The 24,974-nt window shown below is 29.6% G+C and overlaps 1 protein-coding gene across 6 annotated transcripts in view; it reads left to right on the top strand.

Moving 5' to 3' along the window:
* The window catches only part of LOC122518685 (metabotropic glutamate receptor 7-like), a 53,865-nt gene that overhangs the window by 22,661 nt on the left and 6,230 nt on the right, over positions 1–24,974 (top strand). For all 6 annotated transcript variants that reach the window (XM_043637737.1, XM_043637720.1, XM_043637728.1 and 3 more), the window contains 5 exons: positions 9,724–9,855; positions 15,199–15,378; positions 16,667–16,836; positions 24,141–24,295; positions 24,499–24,750. In XM_043637737.1, coding sequence (XP_043493672.1) covers positions 9,724–9,855; positions 15,199–15,378; positions 16,667–16,836; positions 24,141–24,295; positions 24,499–24,750 — 889 coding nt within the window. The remainder of the gene's footprint in view (positions 1–9,723; positions 9,856–15,198; positions 15,379–16,666; positions 16,837–24,140; positions 24,296–24,498; positions 24,751–24,974) is intronic.

The raw sequence follows: 24,974 nt of genomic DNA, 5'->3' as shown, positions 1-24,974 counted from the left end.
TTTTTTGGGTTGGGTAAAAAAATTTGAACAAATTTTCAGAAAGGTTTCCAATGTAATAGAAAATCATAAAAAAAGTTTCAGCCAAATCGAAAGGGATCGGAGTCAAAAGTGGTCGATTTGACGTGGTGGAATGTCCCATATATAAATCGATGTAATAATAATTTCCCTTTTAAAAATATTAATATTAATTCATATAATAATAATAATAAAATGTAATTCAATAATACAACATAATAATAATAATATCAACATACAAATAATTACGATAAAAATATATTACAATTATTTCCATATATATATATATAGGATTCGTGAAAAAATTGGGCCGTTGGACTGACTGGACCGGGACTCGAACCCGGATCTTCCGCTTTCCGGGCGACTGCTCTTTAACCAATTGAGCTATCCAGGGCCCACCGTCCAATCTCCTCACGAATGCCTATTTAAGTGTTTGGCTTGGAGGTGCTCGCATCCCACATATATGTTATCATTCATCAAACCAAATATGCACTTACACTTTTCAAACGTTCAATATATTATATTATTTATCATTTTTCATAAAACAATCTTAACAAAAATAAAAAATACATTCATACGATGTTTCTCTATTTTTTTTAAAAAACAATTACGATATTTCAAACGAACATCATCATCATTATCAAGGTTAAGTTTAACAGATGTTCCCTTAGAAGAAATAATTTAAAGCTTTAAAACGTAATAGATAAAAAAGGAAAAAAATAAAAGGAAGGGGGAAATTGTTTTAGTTTACTATCTCTCGTAAAGTTTACATTACATCAGCATAAAGTTAAGACAGACTTAGAAGGATGAGCTTGATAATAAAGGAGAGTAAGCATAGTGCATACTTGTAATGCTTGTGTTTAATTAGCTTCCTTGATGATACTATCTCCTTCTATTCTCTCTTTCTTTCTCTCTGTCTCTCTTGTTCTCTCTCTCTGTGTATCTTCAAATAGGGATGCCAGAAACAGCAATAGCTGTTTCTCTATTTATATGCGTTATGCATTCGAAACTTAAGAAAGTTGCAGTGACATTTGTCCTCGAGTGAATTCATTCGAACGAGTGCTTCCGATGAGAGAGAGAGAGAGAGAGAGAACTCCCGAGACATTATTTTCTTCTTCTAACTTTAGAAATTTCTTTTATTTATTACTTGCTATTCTACACATTTTTTTTCTCTATCTCGTCCTCTTGTATTATTATTATTATTATTATTATTATTATTTATTTCAATATTTTTACTTTGTTTTCTTACTCGTTACCAATGAACTAACGCATGCATCAACGAATTTATTTACAATGAAAATAATCCAATTTATCTTACATTATTGGGACGATTATTTTCCATATGATTATATTCGTTCGAATTAAAAAAAAAAAAAAATCATTTACATAATTACGTTTATTTTCATTTGATTTATTTACGTATTTGTATCAGGATTAACTTAACGTCCCATATTCGATGGAGTCGTCCAATGTTTCGACGAATTTTCCTATTTTTTTTTTTTTCATTTTTTATTTGAATAAACGCTACTCTCCGAAATGATATTTATTTTAATTTTAAAATCGATTCAACTTCGTATTACACCGTACGGTGATAAATCTTTTACAAAAATAGATAAATAACAAGTGATCGAATTTTTGTTCTTTCTTTTCTTTTTTTTTTTTTTTAAACGATCTAATAATTTGTATTCCGTTCGTATGGTCATAATTTTCGATCGAATATTATCGATTAATTCGAATCGCATGATGTAGTCTCGCAGGAAATTGAAAATTTAATGATTAGCCATCATCGGCCGATCGGCTTGCATATTGCATCAACCCTCAATTCCACCCTCTTATAATCTATTATCAGTGTTAACGCACGTTTACTTGTTGTGTATGTGTGTGTGCGGGTTTGTGTGTGTGTGTTTTTTTTTAATTCACATACACCACGAGGTATGCATTACTATATCGTTAATTTGTCGAAATTGTTCGAACATTCAAACCGATTCATTTACGCGTTAACCAGATGGTAAATGCATGTTGCACATACGTTATAGCAATTTCATCTGTTATGTTGATTTCCTTTATGCTTATATGAATTTCTCGATGACCAGGTAACTCCAATTCGTTCGTTTTGATTTAAATGGTCTCCATGGGGTATGTCAAACATGTCCTGTATACGCGCGTGCGTGTGTGTTTCTGTATATATATATGTATATATGTTGGGTTTGGATATGTTGGTGAACTTTTAAGGGTTTCCTTTCATCTCGAGATATTAACCTGAGTACACTTGTATTGACTATTCGTGATAATTAAGGAAAATTAACCTAATTACCCCATATATCGTTCATTTATTATTATTAGCAATGTTATTATTTTCATAGGAAAATATAATTGTGTATGTATGTATGTATGTATTGTATCCTTATTATTAGTATTAAAATAATAGTTATATGTTGCCAATGTGTCAATATAAATTCGTCTGGTTGGTTAATAATTATCATTAGACTTATTAGTACATTAATAATATTTTAATAATGATGTTATATTAATAGTTTCAACGTATATCCATATAATAATAACAATAATAATAACAATAATAATAGTAAATGTATTTATAGTATACAAAATGTATTAATTACGAATTTTAATATTCCTTTTATTTTTTCATGTGTACGCATATTCTCGTAATTTTGTAGCAACACTCTTTTGACGTATTTTTCATTTTCTTTTTTTAATTTAAAAAACGGCTTATTCGTAGGTGTTGTTTTTCTTCCTTACTTTATAGATACTCTTTTTATTTTCGAAGGAGTGGTCGTAAATAGGTAAAGTGTTTTCGTTCGGTGAGAATGTTGTTATATTTTAATCTTTGTTTATAGGATAAATATTTTTTTTTTTTTTTACGTTATTTGCTATATTACAGAAGTATAACGCAACGTATAGGATTTATGCGAATTTTCTTTTTGGTTGGATAATTGTTTTTTCTCTTCTTTTTTGTTCTTTTTTGCAATCCTAGGATATAAATTTCTTTCGCGTATTTTACGTCGTTTTTGTTCATTTTATTATATTTTTTTTTTTCATCCCTTCTTTCGTATCTTCCACTCGTCGTGTTTCTTGTTTCAAGTAGAACGATCGTGTTGCGTGTTATCTCGCGAAGATTTACGAGGATTTAACGATCTTGTATGTAAAAAGAATTTTAAAGTAAAAAAAAAATGTTTAATTCGAGCTTCGCGATGTTTCGCGTTAACTTGACACCTCTCTTCTTTTCTTTTCTTTTCTTTTTTTCCATCGTCCAATTTATTTACGCGTGAAAATGAAATCTTATTATTATTATTATTATTATTATTATTATTCATTTACTTTAATATAGTTTTTATTCGTAGATCTTATCCACGTGTATCGTTTCAAACGATCCCATCGATTGTTTAATTTAATCGAGATATATATATATGCGAGAAAGTATTTCAAAAATATTTCCTTTAGTTTCATTCAGTTAAGCTTTAAAACGTTGGCTTTAAAATACTACCCACGTATACAGATACAAAGAGAGAGAGAGAGAGAGAAAAAGACACAGACAGATATACATACTTAAGTTTAATATATCGTACATGTGTGTTTCTATTTTTCGATTTTCCTATTTTCAACGTTTCATAAGCGTACTCGTATATATCTGACAGTAACAAAGTAAATTAATCTTCGTATTTATCTCTAATGTCACATGCAATATTTTTTTTCTTCTTCTCTACTCGTTTTCGTTACATCTTGTTAATTATACTTTTCTATCTTTTTATTGGAAGAAAAAGAAGAAAAAGAAAAAAATATCTATATACAAAAGAAATGCAATGCTTGGGGTACTTTGAGAGGAGAGTAGAAAAAAGTAGAAAAACAAAATGGAAAACAATTAAAAAATAATTTCCCCCTTTCCTCGACCCACCCACCGTTCCTCCCATTGAATTTAAAACGTACATTCGAAAGAATAAAATAGTTTTTTCTCAAAAACCGTCGAATTAATACGAATTCGTTCGGAACGAAAAATATTTCGTTCGTATTCGCGAAAATAATTCATTATTAGACATGCGAATATACAACAATTTTGAATATAAAATTATCGTATTTATCTTTTTTTTTTCAATTTTTTTTTTCTTTGATCGAATACTGATCTACATTTTCATTGTAAGTTGAATCATTTAACACGTTCACGCCGGGGCGAAAATCTGCGTTTTTCCGCCTGAGGCGGGAGCGTCTTACCGCGTTACGCTTCGTGTGGCGGGGCAGTATCGTTGCTAGCTACGCCGCCCCACGGAATAGTAAAGTGTGACTAACAAGTGTGTCACGCCGCCCCACGGGAATGAACATGTGTGACCCACCGGTGGGTCACCCCGGCGTGAACGTGTTAATATTCCTTTCTCTCGTTCGTATTATTTGTATAAAGGAAAAATAATGAAACTGAAAGAAATGACGTAATTGTCAACATTCTTGATACGTCTCCATATCTCGTTATTTTCTTCGAAATCGATGCAAACCTATCGATAAAAGGCATGTTTGTCTTTCCACGTAGTAGATAATAAATGGACGTGTGCACGTTGTTTACTCGGTGGGAAAAGTGTTCAAAGTTATCCGACCATCGAAAAACTGCCATACCAATTTTTTTTTTCACGAATGATAGAAAGAAAAATCGTGGAAAAGAGAGGAGTTTTAATACAGATATGAACAATTTTTACTAACATTTGTTTTCTCTAATTCGTTCGAATAAATAAATAATATTAGACAAAATTATTCTTTAATAATATTATAAACGATTTAACATTCGTTTAAAGATAAAACATATCAAATATTTCAACAATAATTATTTATTAATTCTTTTTCGTTAAGTAAGACTCGTATATGAGTTGTTAATGAATGAAAAAACGAGATGATTCAAAATATACACAAATATTATTTATTTAAATATATAAACTATTACAAAATTTATTGGCCAATCAAATACACGAAGCTGTGCTCGTGCATTTATTACCTTGATTGATTATTTGCAATTTAATTAATATTCATCATCATTATTATTATTTGCTTAGGAAAAAAAAATATGAAATGAAACTAAATTAAATTTCAAATCTTTAACATTATTCGTCGATGATAAAAACTCGTCTAAATTTCAAGTTAAATTTTCTTCCTTCACCGATTTTTTCCGGCTACCTTTTCCTTCTTCTCTCTCTCTCTCTCTCTCTTTTTCTTTTTCTGTCCGTCTCTTTTTTTTTATCTTATGTTTTATTCATCGGATAAAAGAAACGGTTGGTCGGAATCGTATTTCCATTGGATCGAGCCACGATTCGGTATTAAGACGAATGACGAATTACGCTTGGCTTTTCAATCTGCTTGACAAAAAAAAGAAAAAATTTTTGATTTTGAAATCTCGTTAGAGGAGTTCGGGATTAATAGAACTAATCGCATTTACTTAAAAGATCGGTATAAACATGCATAATAATAATTATTATTATTATTTTGTTATCTTTTCCATCAATTTCGTGTTGAATATAAATGAAATAAAATGAAATAAAATGGAATGAAAAATCATAACCAAAATCAAAAAAAAATTGTCGACACATTTTGATTATGAACATGATTCCTGTGAACACGAAATTGTTGTAGAATATATTTGAACGGAAGAATAATTATATTGTACGAAATGAAGTTGAATCTCCAAACAGGAGGGGTGGTGGGTGTGGTGTAGAATCATTTCAAAAAAAGTCTTATCAATTGTCTCGTTCGATTAATCGACTAATTTCGAATGAAAACAATTGCTTCCTGTGAACACGTAATTGTCGGGTAATATATTTGAACGGAAGAATAATTATTTTGTACGAAATGAAGTTGAGTTTCCAGACAGGAGAAGGGGGGGAGGGTGGTGTTGGCATAGGGGTGGCGGGGTGATGTACAATAATTAAAAAAAAATCTTATCAATCGTCCCGTTCGATTAATCAATTCTAAAAAGAATCCAATAAAGAAAAAAAAAGCAAGCAAGCAAAAAAAAAAGCAAGCAAAAAGAAAATGAAAAAGGAAGAATATTGATCGATTAGAAAAATTTGTAAGGATAATTAAGACGAAATATATAATATGCATTCGCTAAGAGTGTCATTCTGGTAAGAAATACCGAAAGCAAACGCATTTTCATTTCCACTTTTGCCGGTGTCAGAAGCAATTTCCTAGCGAAGCGCTTTGCTCTTCTTCTTTCCTCGTTTCGCCTTTGCAAAAGTGCATGGCTATGCCACCCTTGAGCGTCATCATAGCAGGGTCGAGTGTTGTAAGCTTTCAGCAACGACTATGACAACGGCACTTACGACGTGATATTACAAGTTTTTTTTTCTTTGTTTCTTTTTTTTTCTTTTTTTTTTTTTTATCCCCGAGCCTACAATTTCGTTAACCTCTTTCCTATTCTTCTAAGTTCATAAAACCATTTTCTTTATTTTTTAAATAATTTTTTAATGGACGGTACTAATCGTTGGTTCCCAATGAATTGTATTATATATATGAGCTGTTTATTTTGAAAGTGGCCTAACTCTATATAACTTTAAATTGAGATATTTAAAGGTTTGCGTTTCAATGCAATTAAAAATATACGTAAAGAATAACAATGAGTTATGTTGCTCAAGTGTATCTAAAGGTGTTAAATTTACAGTTCCTATTAAAATAATGGCAATTATTAAGTGAATAATATGCGTTTTCTTACCAAGAATGGAGTTAGGCCACTTTCAAAATTAACAACCAGATTCGTTATAAAATTTGAAGGAATCGAAGTCCATTCAACATAATTTAAGATGCTTCAAATTGCGAAAAAACAATACTTATTTTATTTTACATATCTTTATAACACTTTAAAAACATAAATTATGCGAATCAAAATATTTTTTACAAACACAAATTACAAAAAAATATTTTATTTTTTTTCATTTTGTTTATGTGAAAGGGATTTAAAGAAATCATGATGTTCCGGTGGTATATATCGTAATAAGTCAATTATGTCCTTGAATTTTGCAGTTGTAATTTGTCTTATATTTTTATACAGTGGTGTCAATACAATATTTTCGAACTTTCTTGGTCTACCCCGACGTGGTATTAAATTCAGGACTTTAAAATTTTCGTTCTCATTCATTGATGTCTTATAGAAAATCTTATTCATTTTTGACAAAACGCATCCAACATATTTTTAATCAGTTTATTGGTTTTCCGTTAGAATTCTTTACCCTTTTAAAAATTGCGTCTTCTAATAATTTTGTTGATACAAAATCTTCTTGTCTCATTTCATGTACAATAAAGTTATTACCTTTCCGACACTTTTTGATAATATTGTAATACTCTCGGGGGACAAACAGTAAATTATTTTTTTTTAATGCCATTTCTACCACACCAAAATCTCTACTCCTAATGGAGTTAGGCCACTTTCAAAATAAACGGTTCAGTGATTCAACTAACTCTGTAAACTTATGTGTCCAGAATTACCGTATTTACTCGGAATATAAAAAATCTTAAATGCTTTATTGATAGATAATTTGAAGCTGTACATGTTACCGTGGGTAACCGGAAAAAAATGAAAAATGGAGTTAGGCCACTTTCAAAATAAACGGCTCATACATATATATATATTCTCGTATTTATTTATTTATTAATTTGTTTATTAAAATAAAGAAGAATTATAATGAAAACGTGAGTAAAATCAAACGAATCGAAATTATTTTCAAAATATTATTTTTTTTTTTTCTTTCTAATATATTTGATATCACAATCGTGTATTTATATAATTAATTAATTAACAAACGATGTATCGATAAGCTCATCCTGTTATCTATTATATTTTTCATAATTTTTTGTCATTTTTTTGTTGTCTTTTTTTCTTCATACATATGTAATAGCAAAAGATTGAGTTATATACAATCGGGATGTCTCGCTTGAATGATCGACAAGATCGATGGAAGGGAAACGGAGTGGAAAAAATGTGACTTTTCGATCGAAAAAGGGCTTGGAAGTTTTAATCCGAGTTACGTAAGTGTCTTAGAAAGAAAATAAATCCTACAACGTTGGATAAAAACGATCGATCATATTTAGCAGTAGTTTTTCTCTCAAAATATACTTCTACATCTATTTTTAACTTAATATCTATGATCTTGTTTTATCATAATAATTTTTATAAAAATATCATATTATTTATATTAATAATAATAATAATAATAATAATAATAATATTTACGCAAGTACATACGAAATAATTATAATATGTATTTTTGAAAATTAATAGAATAATTTCACATCAAACGTAGATAATCGTTTTATTATTAAATTGAAAGAAATATTTTATTTCTGGATAATTTAAGATATTAATTTTGTGATTAAATTAAAAGGGAGGGAGATATATATATAGAGAAAGAAATTTAATTAAAAAATTTTTGTAATAATGAAAAATAAATTTAATAACATTCGTGGAAATATTTGGATTTTAATTTTGCAAAAGTGGAGTATAAAAATATATCGAAGGATCATTTAATACGATTCGTTGTAATTGGAAGATCATAAATAGAGTGTGAAAGAGAGAGAGAGAGAGAGAGAGAGAGAGAGAGGATTGCTCGTGATTGTAGGATTTCAAGCAATCGTTGAAGAGTCTGTGATACGTGACAGAACGAGAGAGACGTTGCATCGAGTAACATAAATAGAAGGTACCACTCGATCGAAACTCATCGACAATGCAAACACAAATCCAAGTGAATATTAATAAGGACATTTTTATTATATTTTTTTTTATTATTATTATCATTCCTACGTCAACACAATAATTCACCTCCAAATTTTCTATATTAATTATTTATCCCGACAAAATTGGCACGAAATATATTTTAATTTTATTACAGTCAAAAATAGAATGAACAAAAAATACCTAATTTTTATCTACAATCGATATTATCGATTTATCTATACTATTGACAGATTGTGATCGAATATATGGATATTTTTAAAGTACCTACGCTTACCAAGGGTTCCATCAATCTTTTATATACCTTTCCTTTGCCTATGTAAATCAAACCTTTTTTTTTCTCTTTCAAGGCCAAATCTATGAAAAAGGGATCCTTTGATTCCCCTTTAGATAAAACACTTTGAAGTTTGAGTAGTTTTCATAAGTATATGAAATAGTCATTTTGAAAGGTCGTGCTGTAAAAGGGTGAAATATTTCTTAAAACTTCATTTACATTTTCAAATTTGGTAGAGGATGTTTTCTATTTTTTAGAAGTTAATACGATGGGGTTAGGTAGAACTATTGTTTTGTAGAAATTACCCAGATTTCTTTCTATTCCTAATTCTCTCTCTCTTTTTCTTTCTATGTACACGAATGCACACACATATATATCTGCAGTTGGTATTAGTTTTCTCGTTAGCTCGAGGCTAGCCAGTTAACTTGTTATTATTCACTTTTAAATATTTCAAGTAACTGGTAGCGTAACTTCGGAATGTACTTTTCGAATGTTCTATAATTTAATTAAAAATATTATGAACTCGTTATTTTTGGTAAAACCATTTGGTAGTAAATTTTCTACTTTTATGTATATATAAAAAAGAAAAATGAGAGAGAGAGAGAGAGAGAGAAATTAATACGATAAAATTATTATAATATTTTTATAAATTATCGAATTTTCTTTCCTTTACGAATAATTCTTTTTTTATAACTTGAATGAATTTTAATTGTTACAGGATATTTCGGAGTACAAATGCGAAGATAATAAACCACCGATATACATGCCACATAAACCAGTAACCGGAGTAATAGGAGCATCCTTCAGTGTAGTTTCCATCATGGTAGCTAATATTCTAAGACTTTTCAAGGTAATTTAAACAAAAATAATAAATAAAAAAAATATTATATAATCTTTTATGTATATATATCGTTATATCAAAGAATATCCAGAATAATATCGAGATCACGTTTTCTACTTATCATAGTTAACTAGATTCCTAGAACGATATTGGAATATCAAAATGAACTTTTACATTATATTTGTCTGGAATATCTCTAGCTTCTCGTTATTCAAAAATAGTTCTTACATTTATCAAGAATAAACTTTTATAATTTAAAATATATTAATATATATCTATATATCATATAAACTATCTAACTATCTACTATCATCTATCTTTATTTCCCAGCTTTACAGCCATGTGGAATGACTTTATTTTACACTTTTCTGCCTTGCTCCTCATTCATCCCTCCATACTTCTACCTCCTCTCTATCTCTATCTTAATACTACCTTAACCTCTCTTACGTTACTGCTTTTCTCTGATTATGTTCCTTACTAGCCTTCTTTTTTTTGCTTATCCATATACCTTAACCAGCCTTCTACCTTCTCATTCTTTTTCCCCTCTAGTTTCATCTCTTCTTTCAGATCACGTTCTTTCTAGTTTTTGGCACTCTTCTATAAAGTGCCTTAGGGTTCCTGGCTCTAAACTACACAACGCGCATCTCCTTTCCTGTTACTCTAACCAGTACTTATTATTTTCTTCTATGTTGCCATATCTTGTCCTCGCCATCATCCTCTGGCTTCCTCCTCTTCCGTTTTTCGTTAGGTACTCTGGTCTTGTTCCCATCCTTAAACCTACCACCGTAAAACACCACTCCCCTTATCATGCTATCAAACATCATTAACCTTCTCCTGCAGTCGTCCTTGAACTTCCACTTCCCAATCCCCCAGAAACCTGTCTCATCCACTACATTTGTTCTTTTCGCTCTTCAGGTTCCCATTCCTCTGGAAGCGTACATCCAAATATACAAATTCTTTCACCGTTTTTATTTCATGCCCCTTTCCATTTCCATCTGCTTTTCTTCTTTTTATCTCTGCCCTTGGCAAATATGAGCATTTTCGTTTTTTCCGCGTTTAAGTTGTTAGGCCTCTTTTATCTGGACTACTTCTTCTTCTTCTTCTTTAGCCCGTTTGCGCCCAATATTGAGCATAGGCTTCCCTTAACGCATGTTAAGGATTTTTTTGGCCATAACTCGCCACGCTGGCCATACGGGTTGGCGAGTATACAATTATAGGATATTAAGAAAGGAGAATTTGTGGGTTTGAAAGGAGAGTCAGGGATAGGACAATGGTTTCACCCATATGGTCTTGGGAGATAAACCATGGCTCGCGTAGGCAGGGGCGAGTCCCTGTAGTAGATCTGTCAACTATCGGGTTCATAGTTGAGTATCTACCCGCTACCTAATTATCTGGACTACTATCTACTAATTTATATATATTATTAATCTAACTATTTTTACAATATTATTTATATATTATATATGTGCAAGCAACGATATGTAAGCAGGGGCATTATTGTGAGATGCGAGCGCCTCCAAGTCAAACACTTAAATAGGCATTCGTGAGGAGATTGGATGGTGGGCCCTGGATAGCTCAATGGTTAAAGAGCAGTCGCCCGGAAAGCGGAAGATCCGGGTTCGAGTCCCGGTCCAGTCAATCTAACAGCCCAATTTTTTCACGAATCCTACATTATCATGGTGCAAAAGCCGAAAAATAGGCAAAAATCGAAGACGAGCCCAAAACACGTCCAAGCAAAATAACTGTCAAAAATTAACTGAACATTCAAATTGACCGAACTTGTCAGCACAAGTGAGGAACATGATTACCAATATAACGCCAGAAAAAAATTCAAAATCGAATATACGTAACACGCGGGAATTCCAAATTCGCGATACTTTTTGAACAGACACCTCGTATATATATTAGTATCATTTACTATGTTTATAATATCCATACTATTTATATTGATTCCAATTTATAAGATTTATTATATCAATAGAGAAAATAATAGTGTATTTATCTTTGTACTTACTTGATATCAATATGATATTGGATCCTAATGAGGAACAAACTTGTATTTTTGATTGAAACCAGTATCCTCTATCTCTCTCTCTCTCTCTCTCTCTCTCTCTCTCTCTCTATTTCTATCTTATTCTTTATATCCTTCTTATTTTATATCTCCTACGGTTACTTGGCTACTTATGCTGGCCAATATAAGTTTTTAGAAACGAGAAGCATGGTGTGCATGCTTCTCGTAGAAGTTCTCTCATCACTCGAGGAAGTTCATAGAGGATATCTTGAGAACTAGCGCGCAAAAGCACTCTGCACTCGTATTTCCCTATTTACCATAAGAGCTTTCTATATCTATCTATCTATCTATCTATCTAACTATCTAACTATCTACTTACCTAACTATCTCTTCCTTTCTCACTCATATACGAGTAAGAGAGAGAAAGATAGAAATAGCACGTATACACATATTATTGTTCAGCTCACCTAGTCAAAATCAAAGAAATATGCCAACAACTTCGTGGAAGAATAAAGAAACTTTCTTCTGCCTACTTCCATTTACAATTCTCTTTTTATTTCTCTCTCTCTCTGTCTCTCTGTTTTTTTTTTAATCTTTATATTTCTATAAGAAATACACGGATCTATTTTATTTTACTTTACTTGTAATTAATATCGTTACTTTTTGTTTTGCTTATCATCAAAATAGGGACTAGGGTGTGTGGGTCAAATTTTCTAAGAAAATTGAAAGATTTTATTTAATATCTGGTATCAGATTATTTCGAGAAATAATCATTATTTCAATTAAACGAGATTAATACGAGAAGAAAACAAATTTGTCATCGTCGATTAAATTGAAAATTGTGATTAATAATTCGTAATGGATTTGATGGAAAATATGATAAATATATTATTTAATTGTAGATAGAATAAACAATTGAGATATAATTAATATTACGATGATTAGTAAAAAACAATACGTTATTATAACATAATAATATTAATGTTATAACATTGTTAATTAACATATATTAATATTCGTAATGAATTTGATGGCAAATATGATAAATATATATTATTTCATTGTAAATAGAATAAGCAATGACGTATAATTAATATTACGATGAATAATAAAAAACATGATAGGGAGGGAGGGGGGGACAAGAAAAAAAGAAAAGAAAAGATAAGAAAAATAATATTCGATCGATAGAAGAATAGAAAAGGAGACAAAAAAAAACAATGTCTCGGAAATTCATGCAACGAGAATCATGCAGGTCAGCGAACAATCTTTCCTATCAAAGTAGAAACTAGGAGTTTCTTGAAAGGATCTATCAGTGGAAGTCACTTTGATGGGATTTATTTTGAAGTATGGGGGAGTGAATCAAAAAGTTAAACGATTGATGTTTTCCTTTACGTTCGAGTTATTTATTCATTCATTTATTTATTTATTTATTTATTTATTTAATTATTTATTAACATTGAATCTAAAATTTTGTAAAAATGCAATTAATTTTTTTCACAATTATACGATAAATGTTGGCATGCAATTTATGCAAAAAATTATTGAAATCTTTCATTCGATTTCTTCGAACAAGCAATTTTCATTGTTTTTCTTTCTTTTTTTTTTGATAAGAAGACAATTATGTAACATAACATGGGAAAAGTATGTAACATAAAATGGAAAAAACATTTAGTTTCTGAATTTCATTTGATAGCTTCAATGACACTAACGCGAAAGAAATTACATTATCAAAGTGATGCAGCTTTGAGAACTCATGTATATTTTATGTTTTCTTGTCAGAGAAAGAGTTTAACCATTTTACCGTTCGGTAACTAGACATGTACGTTGACGGAAAGAGAAAGAGAGATATATATATATATAGAGAGATACCTATGTATTACATATATAAAAAAACAGAATCCATATATTCTTCTTTATTTTGATTTCAGAAAAATCAATTTTGAAAAGGAATGAAATATAAGCTCTTGAAAGTTATGAACGTTGATCGAACGTTGATTTTTTACGATTATTGTTTGAAAATATAATTAAAACAAAATAATATTTAAATTGTCAATTGATTATTTGTAAAAAAAAAATAAAAATAAAAATATACGGGTAGTTCATTCAAAGACCCCGGTATGAAAATTATCGTAACAGGGAGGTTTTATCACGTGATACGTGTTAGGATGTTAAATACATCAAAAATATATATATATATATATATTATACATATCTATTTCTCAAAGTATAACACATTCATTTACTTTTATTTTATCTAAGGGAGAGATCAATAAATATTTCAGATTCTCAATTGGCTCGGTTGATTGTGAATGGAAGTTTTGTTTTAATGGTCGTGTGTAATCGATCGGAATATATTTTTTCGTGAAATTAGCATAGAAAGTGGTACTCCGTTCTATCGAATAATAGAATCTTCATTCTATCTCGTTAATTGGTTCATTTTCCAACCTGACGAGTCACTCGAATTGTCCTTACTTTTGTATTTGCTAAAGATCGAAATTAAGGAGCTAAACAACTCAGTGTTCTTTCTCGTTAACTATTTCTATTTATTAGATGTGATTACGTAAGTAAGTATTAACGTACACTAAAAACGTTAACGGAGTATTGTGAATTTTTTAGACAAAAATTAATTAACGTTTTTAAGATTTATTTGCATTCGTTATTTACAAAGAATTTTGATATATCTTTTTTTGAAATTTTACACATCAGTATCGTACTACTGTGCAAGTAGTAAGACTCAATAATTAACCGTTTCAAAAAAAAAAACGAAAGGACGAGTTTTGCATGGATTCTTATACATTAATTTAAACAAAATTGGTTTCCTGTCAATTTGACAGGAAACAACCTTATATTGTTAGTTGAAAAGTATTATTGGAGATGGTTCACTCGTCAGTTGGTCAAGATAAATATAAATATTATACAAGAAGATATATAAAGGAATAGGGATTTGTATTATTTGAAATATAATGCAAATATGACGTCGTCATATTCTAATATCATAAATATTTTATCTTCCATTCCGGTCCTATAAACCGTACAAAATGTTTTATTCCATATTTGTATTATTATTGTTTGCTATCGTTAATGAAAAATAATGAAGTTTACATTATTTTTAAATTACATTAATTTCATATTAAATGTTACATATAAATATTATTTCTTACGAATTACGAACTACCAAGTCAGGTGGTTAGTTTTCTCGATTGAAATGAAATAATAAAACGAGAGACAATTTGTTGGAAATTTTTCGAGATAAGTTTTAGGTAATATCAAAATTATTGAATAAATTGGTGTTCTTGACTTTATATAATAGATAATCGTAAAATGTTTATGGTATGTTTTAGATACCTCAAGTGAGCTATGCGTCAACAAGTACTGAATTATCCGACAAAAGTCGTTTCGAATATTTCAGTAGAGTCGTACCACCAGACAGTTTTCAAGCTCAGGCCATGGTCGAGGTGATACATCGTCTAGGATGGAAATATGTTTCCACGGTTGCCGTCGAAGGTGATTATGGTGAAAAGGTCAGTCAATTCTTCTTTTTTTTTTTTTGTAAATCCTATTTATTTTATTTTATTTTACCTTTTTTATTCCACAATGACAAATATATAATATGTAGATATAAATTTGAAAATATAGAAGAATAATAGAAATATATGATGACAAATATATCTAGATAAATAAACGTATATTTTTTTTTTCATCTACTAATTTTGTACGTAAAAAAAAGATAAGAATATTTTTATCCGTAATTTCGTAGATTTTAATTTATGAAACGATGTTTGTTTATTGGAAATTTTTTAATTAGATTGAAATATTACGTACTTATTTATTTTTCTTTTTTATTTTAATAAAATCACATTACAGGTTTCTTTTATATAATTTTAATCGATAATAATTAATGTATAAGTACATAAATATTGCGAATAGAATTAGGTTGTAAATTCGATTTTGTATATACAAATAATAAACATTTATTAAAATGTATCGACAAGAAGGTAAATAAGAAAGTAGTTGTTTCCTGAACGATAAAAAGAAACAAGAAGAATGATCATTTAAAAGTCTTGCAAATAACGAGTCTGTTTATTGTAAAAAAAAGTTTAAAGTTACATCGAATTACTTAACCTGAAGTTCTTCTACGATTTACTTGCAATTGTGATTTATTTGAATTTCTTTATACATATATATTTTTTGTATTTTGATTATATCGGTAAGACACGAGATAAAAATCGTTAAACGATAAAAACAATATTCGTTTTTTATTCTCGTTCGGCATTTCAAAAAATGATTTCTATTTTTATCGTAAAGTAAAAACAACGCAAATGGAATTCCTACGAATACGTCCTTACGTATTCTCTTTATACGGTAAATTGAATGATACCTTCAGAACATATATAATGTTGGAAAAAACTACGATAACTCGTGTTGTAATATTGCATTTATTATATATTTATGCAATAACGTGTACATATAAATATTAATAATAATAATAATAATTATCAAATATTTAATGAAAACTTCGTAGATAGATAAACTAGAACCTGATACTTGTCATATCTTTTTTTTACGGTTTTTTCTAAAGTTTTCTAACACATATTCCGACATATAATTTAATTTCTACAATACAAAAAAGAAAAAAAGAAAAGAAATGCATTAGAATGATATCTATATGTGTATCAGGTTCATGTATAAACTCATAAAACAATTCGTTATGGGGAAAGAAAAATTTTTGTCCGAAAAAAAAAAAAAAAAAAAAATAAAACGGAATTGCTTGAGGAACAAGCCAAAAAAAAAGTAATTTTTCTGTTTTAGGGTATAGCAAGTTTCATATCGTTATCCATGGAATATAACATTTGCGTAGCTGTAAGCGAAAAAATCTTACGAAATTCGAAAACAGAAGACTTTGATAGGATTGTCGAGAGACTAAGCACGAAACACAATGCTCGAGGAGTCGTATTGTTCGTTGATGAGGATAATATAAGGTAAGGAGATCGCATTATATTCATTATTTTCCCCCGTTGTATTATTTAAGATGAATTTTTCGAGGATCGTATCTTAAAAATTGAAATAGTCTCGTTAAACGGAAAAAAAAATAACCTCCAAAAGTAGAAATTTGTTTTTTAAAAATATAATTTAACTTACGATATTGTGTTATACGACGTTTTTTTTTTACAATTAAAACGAATACAAAAAAAATGTTAATTAGATTCAAATCGGCCGATTTCTTCGAAAGAGTTTAATTTAAAATCGGTATTTCGTTATTCCATTAGAATAATTAGGGAGAAAAATTAGTGCCGTGGGAAAAATTTCTGCTCTGTGTGCTGCGTGCGTGTGTGTGTGTGCGTGTGTGCGTGTGTGCGTGTGTGTGTGTGCATGTGTGTGTGCGTGCGTGCGTGTGTGTGCGTGTGTGCGTGTGTGTGTAAATTAAAAGTCGATAAATCCGGGATGACATTGATTTTTTCTACAAAATTTTCTCTCTCTCTCTCTCTCTCTCTCTCTCTCTCTCTCTCTCTCTCAGTCTATTTCTCTCTCGAATATTGCTTTCTCCCATAATTAATTTCTGCCATGACCGATCAAGTATACCAACCCAACTCTCCATTATCTCATCATTGATTTATGATGAACGATGTAAGTTTCCTTTGAACGACAATATCCTACGGGTAGGATCATTACTTTTTGTTCTTTCTTTGACGTTTTCCTCCCTCCTGCTCAACCCCATCTCCATCCCCCACTGTTCCTTCCTACTATTTTACATAGGATGGAAGTTGGAAGCAAATGTTACGATAAAAAACACTGTAAGCGCGTGACAGTTCCACCATTTCAAATAAATTCACGATTATTTTCGAATGTTTTCGAAACGAGACGACACGAATATAAAAGAAAATCGTACGTACCAAAAGAGGAAGAAGGAAAGAAAGAAAGAAAAATAAACTAAAGAATGAAAAATAAAAGCAAGAATAATAATAATAATAATAATAATAATAATAATAATAATAATAATAATAATACAAATTTCTTATTCGATAGAAAAATATTATGAACGATTTTGTGTGTTATATATTAAATTTAAACAATAACATAAATTTTAACAAGGCAGAATACATTATTGATTAATTAATCGTTAATTTTTATTGAAAAATAAATTGTTTAAAAATTTAAATAAACAAAACTTGGTTGCCAACCCACCATATCTATTTATACAAAAATCTTTTAATTTATTATATCATATTCGCGCGAATATTAAAATAATATGAAAATGTAAATCTGAATACAATTTGAATTGATGATGATAAAACAAAAATAAAAATAAAAATAAAAAATAAATAAATAAAAAAGCACGCGCGCGTGTTTTTTCAACGTTGTTATCTGAGGTGAAAAAAAAAATTGGATAAATTAATAATGTCGAGCAAAAAATGTTACATTTGTGACAGGCTAAGTACAGGTTTCATGAAAGTCACGTGTTGATGCATTCATATTTGAACGTATTTGAACGTGTGTGTATAAAAATTTTGAGATTATGGACCGGTCTGTTGATGCAACTTGTGAAAAATGACGTTCAGCTATATGTGATATCGATTTTTAAACGTCCATCGGTTGGTGTCGTTTGAACTACGCTACATACATATATACATATACTACGTGCGAGATACTATTCGACGTATTCACCTAACTCGATTATTATCTAGGAAAATAGGTAGGTAGGTAGGTAGGTATCCCGCAGAACAGAGAATTATTCAATTACTTTTGTATTTTTCTTTCGATATTTTTTTTATCTATTTCTTTATATTTTTATCAAAAATATACAGACGTGACCAAAAAAAAAAAGAAGCAAACGTTGAGAACAATCGTAATTAATAAAATGTTTTCTAATTTTGATATAATTATATATATGAGCCGTTTATTTTGAAAGTGGCCTAACTCCATTTTTCATTTTTTTCCGGTTACCCACGGTAACATGTACAGCTTCAAATTATCTATCAATAAAGCATTTAAGATTTTTTATATTCCGAGTAAATACGGTAATTCTGGACACATAAGTTTACAGAGTTAGTTGAATCACTGAACCGTTTATTTTGAAAGTGGCCTAACTCCATTAGGAGTAGAGATTTTGGTGTGGTAGAAATGGCATTAAAAAAAAATAATTTACTGTTTGTCCCCCGAGAGTATTACAATATTATCAAAAAGTGTCGGAAAGGTAATAACTTTATTGTACATGAAATGAGACAAGAAGATTTTGTATCAACAAATTATTAGAAGACGCAATTTTTAAAAGGGTAAAGAATTCTAACGGAGAACCAATAAACTGATTAAAAATATGTTGGATGCGTTTTGTCAAAAATGAATAAGATTTTCTATAAGACATCAATGAATGAGAACGAAAATTTTAAAGTCCTGAATTTAATACCACGTCGGGGTAGACCAAGAAAGTTCGAAAATATTGTATTGACACCACTGTATAAAAATATAAGACAAATTACAACTGCAAAATTCAAGGACATAATTGACTTATTACGATATATACCACCGGAACATCATGATTTCTTTAAATCCCTTTCACATAAACAAAATGAAAAAAATAAAATATTTTTTTGTAATTTGTGTTTGTAAAAAATATTTTGATTCGCATAATTTATGTTTTTAAAGTGTTATAAAGATATGTAAAATAAAATAAGTATTGTTTTTTCACAGTTTGAAGCATCTTAAATTATGTTGAATGGTCTTCGGTTCCTTCAAATTTTATAACGAATCTGGTTGTTAATTTTGAAAGTGGCCTAACTCCATTCTTGGTAAGAAAACGCATATTATTCACTTAATAATTGCCATTATTTTAATAGGAACTGTAAATTTAACACCTTTAGATACACTTAAGCAACATAACTCATTGTTATTCTTTACGTATATTTTTAATTGCATTGAAACGCAAATCTTTAAATATCTCAATTTAAGGTTATATGGAGTTAGGCCACTTTCAAAATAAACGGCTCATATATATATATTATATTAAATACAACACATATATATGTATGTATATATTATATGTATATAATTTTTACGAATTAATCATTCATTTTATTTCATGTTAGTATATTATTAACGTTAGAAGAAATTGCTCATGTTAATATTTAAACAATGAATATTTTCTCTCTCTTTCTTTTTTATTTATTTGAATCTTTAATATACGTTATCAAAGAAAAATCACATTTACGTAGGTCGCCAATGTGGCGTTAGCGGTTTTCATAATATATATATATATATAATATTTACGCATACATATAAACGTTTGCACCAGCCAGACATATGTGTATATTCAACTTTCGTTTTTTATTGAATTTTTTTTCTGGCAACTATCCAAATATCGAAGCAAACCGGCTGCTGCTGCTTCTGCGGGAAACAACATTCTTTTTCCACCTATCGACTTTAAATTTCAAACCTTCCTCGAAGGGTTTTCGTATCGACACTGATATCTTCTACCCAGCACCTTCTTTATCTCTATCCTTTTCTTCCTCCCGTTCCTTCCTTCCTTTCTTCCTTCTTCCTATTTTCCTTTTATTCTTTTTATTCTTTTATTATTACTTTTTTTTCTTTTTTTTTTCCTATATCATATGTTTTCGTCGAAGAAAAATCATTCTTTATTTATACATGCCGTGCTTTCCTCTTACTTTTCGCGTACGATATTCCATCGAACAAATGCAACAGCTTTGCATTACAAAGGATTGAGAACTCCTCCGCTATCGGTCTCGCATCCCTTTTACTCGTTTTCCAAACTTTTACGAATAATTTTGATCCCTAACGTAACAAAAAAAAAAGAGTGAAAGAAAAGAAAGAAAATCAAAATCAAAAAGGAAGAAAAAAAGAAGTGAACGATTCTGCACGACGATTAACAAAGTTTTTATTTATCCTATATATATATATTTATTCTTTTATCTGTTCATCTAAGAGATTTGTCGTAAATTTCGAATAAATCTAAAATTAATTGTGCAATTTTAATTATACACGTGTATAATTAATGTGTGCATAAAGTAAACTCAAAGTTAGTTAAAATGTAGAACAAAAAATATTAGACCTTATCTTGTACACGCGTGTAGAACATTTTATCAACAAAATTGATATCACATTGAATGATATAATAGTAAACATTTTGAAGAAACTTTTCCAACTGAATATATTATGTCGAATGTATAGTGAAAACGTGTGTGTATGACTTGTATAGAGTTTTTCTCGAGAATTTTTATTCGAGAATAAACACTGGTACAAACATTGATCTATTTTCTATATATACACACTAAAAGAATAAACAAAAGAAACAGAGAGAAAGAGGGAGAAAGAGAGAGAGAAAGACATAATAACAGTAACGTAAAAGTACTAGTAAAGAAAAATATAAAAATATATAAAAAAAAGTAAAGATGCGATGAAGAGGAAAAAAAGGAGTATAAAATATCGAAGTTGGAGTGTACACAGTGTACTACACACGCCCTTTCTTCGTCCTTAACTTGGCTTGGCCCTCTTGTTCTTCTTGTGACGAAGAAAACAATAGAGAATTAAAGAGAGAAAAATAGGGAGAGGGAGAGAGAGAAAGAGTAAGAGAAGAGAGTACTTATTCCCCTTTGCTCGGATAGTAATCCAGTGACCCCGATATCGTCCTCCAAATCGATTGCCCAAACACGTCGTGATATACAGTCTTCTTAGTATCGTCATCCCCTTTTTCGAAAGGGTATTGAGACCGACTTCCCTTTTCGTTCAAAGGATTACCTAGCAAAAAGCCACTGTTTACTAAAATAAGACAAGTATCTTTAAAAGGTATCTGCTTGTGCTTACTTCCTACCATAAAAAAAAACATCTATGACTTCTTTTTTTTACTTCTATTTCTTCTTTTACTTCTTCTTCTACTTCTTCTACTTCTTTTAACTGAGAAATATATTTTTCTGGGTGTATCTAATATAAATCTAAAAAATACATACGTAAGGAGAAAAGAGAGATGTTTATTCGATTTGTTTAAAAGTAAAGTAAAAAATATGTTCTATCCACTATCTATGTGTTCATATTTATTTAAAAATATTTACATCGATAGTTAATAATAGGATACAGTGAGTTATGGGAATTTTGATTATTTGTTTAATTGTGAAATTATAATAGAAAATATATGTTTCATGTTTTTTTTAGAAATATTAGACTGTCTCTATTAATCAATATTAATCAATTATACTTTTGCAAAAATGTGATTGATATTTTAGAAAAAGAAAAGGGAAGAACAAAATAAAAAAGAAACACTGTCAGAAGAAGTAGAAGTAGAAGAAGAAAAAGAAGAAGATCGATTCCAGGGAAATAAATATAGCGAACGAAATTCAATTTATCTTCTCATATTGTGTGTTGGAGATTCAATTAGTTAGCTAGCATCCCAAATACACTCACCACGCATTTCATTCGTGATACTAAAATACATATTATCAAAATGTTACAAATTATCTTAAGATAATACTCTCTCACATGTATACACACGCACACACATAATTTATAAGGTATACATTCGCAAATATTTCTTCATTGTAATCATCTTCATTAACATTCTTGGAAAGTTCTAAAGTTATTGGATTTATTAATCAAAGTGTCGGATTGTTAACTCAACGTTATCGGTGAACCGTGAAACACGTTCATGTTTCCTCGAGAACGTCGATATGTGGTTGAAATTGATCTCATTTGTTAGTTCACTCACTCTCTCTCTCTCTCTCTTTCACCCTCAAACCCTCAACCCCCACTTTCTCCCTAGCCTCATTTTGATAGTTTGAAACCGTACTGGACGTGAAAGCAGCGTGATTGAATTATTCGACTCTAATGTTAGTTGTTGGAAACTCTGATATTATTGTCTGTTTTTCTTTGTTACATATTATCATTTCTTTTTAATCCGTAGATAATACATACATATTATGATTTTCCAAAATTCAATTTATTACATATAAAATATAATCTTATTGATATAAAAGAAGAAGAACAAGAAGAAGAAGAAAAAAGAAACAAGAAAATAATTCTTTCGTTGAAGATTATTATGTTGTTTTTATGAATATTATATTTATATACATTTATGGTATATCAATGAACGTTACCTTAGTTATTATACCTTCCATTTCTAAGAAATATCATTCGGAGAGATAAATCATTTTTAAAATAGTTCTTCTCTGAATCTTGTCTTATGACATATGTATCTAAGTATACGTATATATATACGTGTGTACTTACTTACCTCAGTAGAAAGCCATTACTTCTTGAATTCGATTTCGTTGGACCGTACTTGATAAGTCGATATAAGTTTACAGATTTCAAATCTTCTCTCTCTCTCTCTCTCTCTCTCTCACTCTTTTACTTTTCGTGTTTCTTTTTTCCTATCCGTGTTCGTATCGTATTGCTACGATAGATCACATTATATTCATTTCTTTTGCTCGACAATTTTCATCCACCTTGTAATAAAAGGAAAAAGGGAAAAAAAGCTATGATATAAATTTAAAGACTACTATAGTTCGAAGATAATAAAATCATTTAAGATTGAAATTTGTCAAGTTACGTGTATCATTCAATTTTGATTAGAAGTTAGATGAGAATAAACGTATTCTATCGTACTTAAGACTGCTCACACCTATTATCAAAGTAATTTTATCAGTTAATAGTAATAACTTTTGATATATATATACCCTTGCCAGTTATTGTCAAGTTGGCTCATCCCTCCTTAGTCCTAGACCCCCCTCTTGTCCTCATTCTCATTCTCATCCCTCTTCCTGTCATGGCGTTTCCCATTCGAGAAACTAAACTGAAGACTATAATGACTGAAGTATCATAGATGATCGTAGATATATATATATATAAACACGTAGATAATGTGGATGTATATACTTAAGTTGAGAATAAGCTTGGTGTTACCATGGTTACGTTTTCCAAAGCTTCTCAACACTAATGGCTTTAATTCTATCCCTATCTCTCTCTTTCTCTTTTTTTTTAGCTTTTAACTTCCTGTATATACTCTATTATATTATATATTTCCTCATAAATATCATGTGTATTTTAATGTACATATATATATATATATATAAAATTATCTTTTACATTAATGTTACTCTTAAAGAAGAATAAATGAATCATTCACAACAAATGAATGAATTAATTGTTGAATGAATTCATGGATTAATGAATGAATAAATAGATAGATGAGATGAATGGATGAATTGTTAGGAAACGTATAGATGAGAAAGATAGTTTTTTTTTATCTAGGATATAATTCTTGTCATCTGTTATGTTTCAGAAAACTACTTCAAGCTACGGTGAGAGCCAATCGTACGGGTCATTTCATGTGGGTTGGTAGTGACTCCTGGGGTGCTAAAGTTTATCCAGTTCGAGATCAAGAATTTGCTGCAGAGGGTGCTATCACTATACTACCCTTTAGGACTGCCCTTCAAGGTGATTTTATCTTTTTTTCGTTGTTGTTGCCGATCATACTCGATTAACTTGTCTAAACATAAGTAATGTTTAGACTAATTACATTGTTAAACTAAGTTAAATGTTTTTTTTTATTTTTTTAAATATTTTTTAATGATTATTTTTATTTTCTATTAATATTAATATTTATTCGATCGGTTACGATTATTATTACATTTTTAAAGGATTTGACGAATATTATTTAAATCTTCGTCCAAGAATGGCTAATGAATGTCAAGGACAGACTGAAAGTAATGTACCACATGAATCATTGCCTGGAAAGATAGTAAATTGTAGGAATATATGGTTCCGTGAATTCTGGTCGCAGCATCATAAATGCACTTTTAGTAAAAATGCTTCTACCGAGAAGACGACGATATGCACTGGTACTGAAGAGCTTAAGGATTACGAGCAAGAAGGGCTAGTACCTTTCGTTGGTAAATATATATTTTTAATATTATGTTATTCTAATTCTCATAATAAAATATATCTATGTGCGAGAAGTTCATAAAATGTAATAATCAAAGTATAAATAATATAAATTTTTTTATAATATATGTATCAGTGGAATTTTTTTCTGAACAAATGAAACGAGGGGGAGGGGAGAAAAAAACCACCCATTGATTTACTGGATAGTCTAATAGTTATAGTAATGAATAAT

This window comes from Polistes fuscatus, unplaced genomic scaffold (genome assembly GCF_010416935.1).
Source record: "Polistes fuscatus isolate 324 unplaced genomic scaffold, CU_Pfus_HIC Scaffold1, whole genome shotgun sequence".
NCBI classification, from domain to species: Eukaryota; Metazoa; Arthropoda; class Insecta; order Hymenoptera; family Vespidae; genus Polistes; species Polistes fuscatus.
Note: the sequence above shows the minus strand (reverse complement) of the source record. Positions and strands in the feature narration are given on the sequence as shown.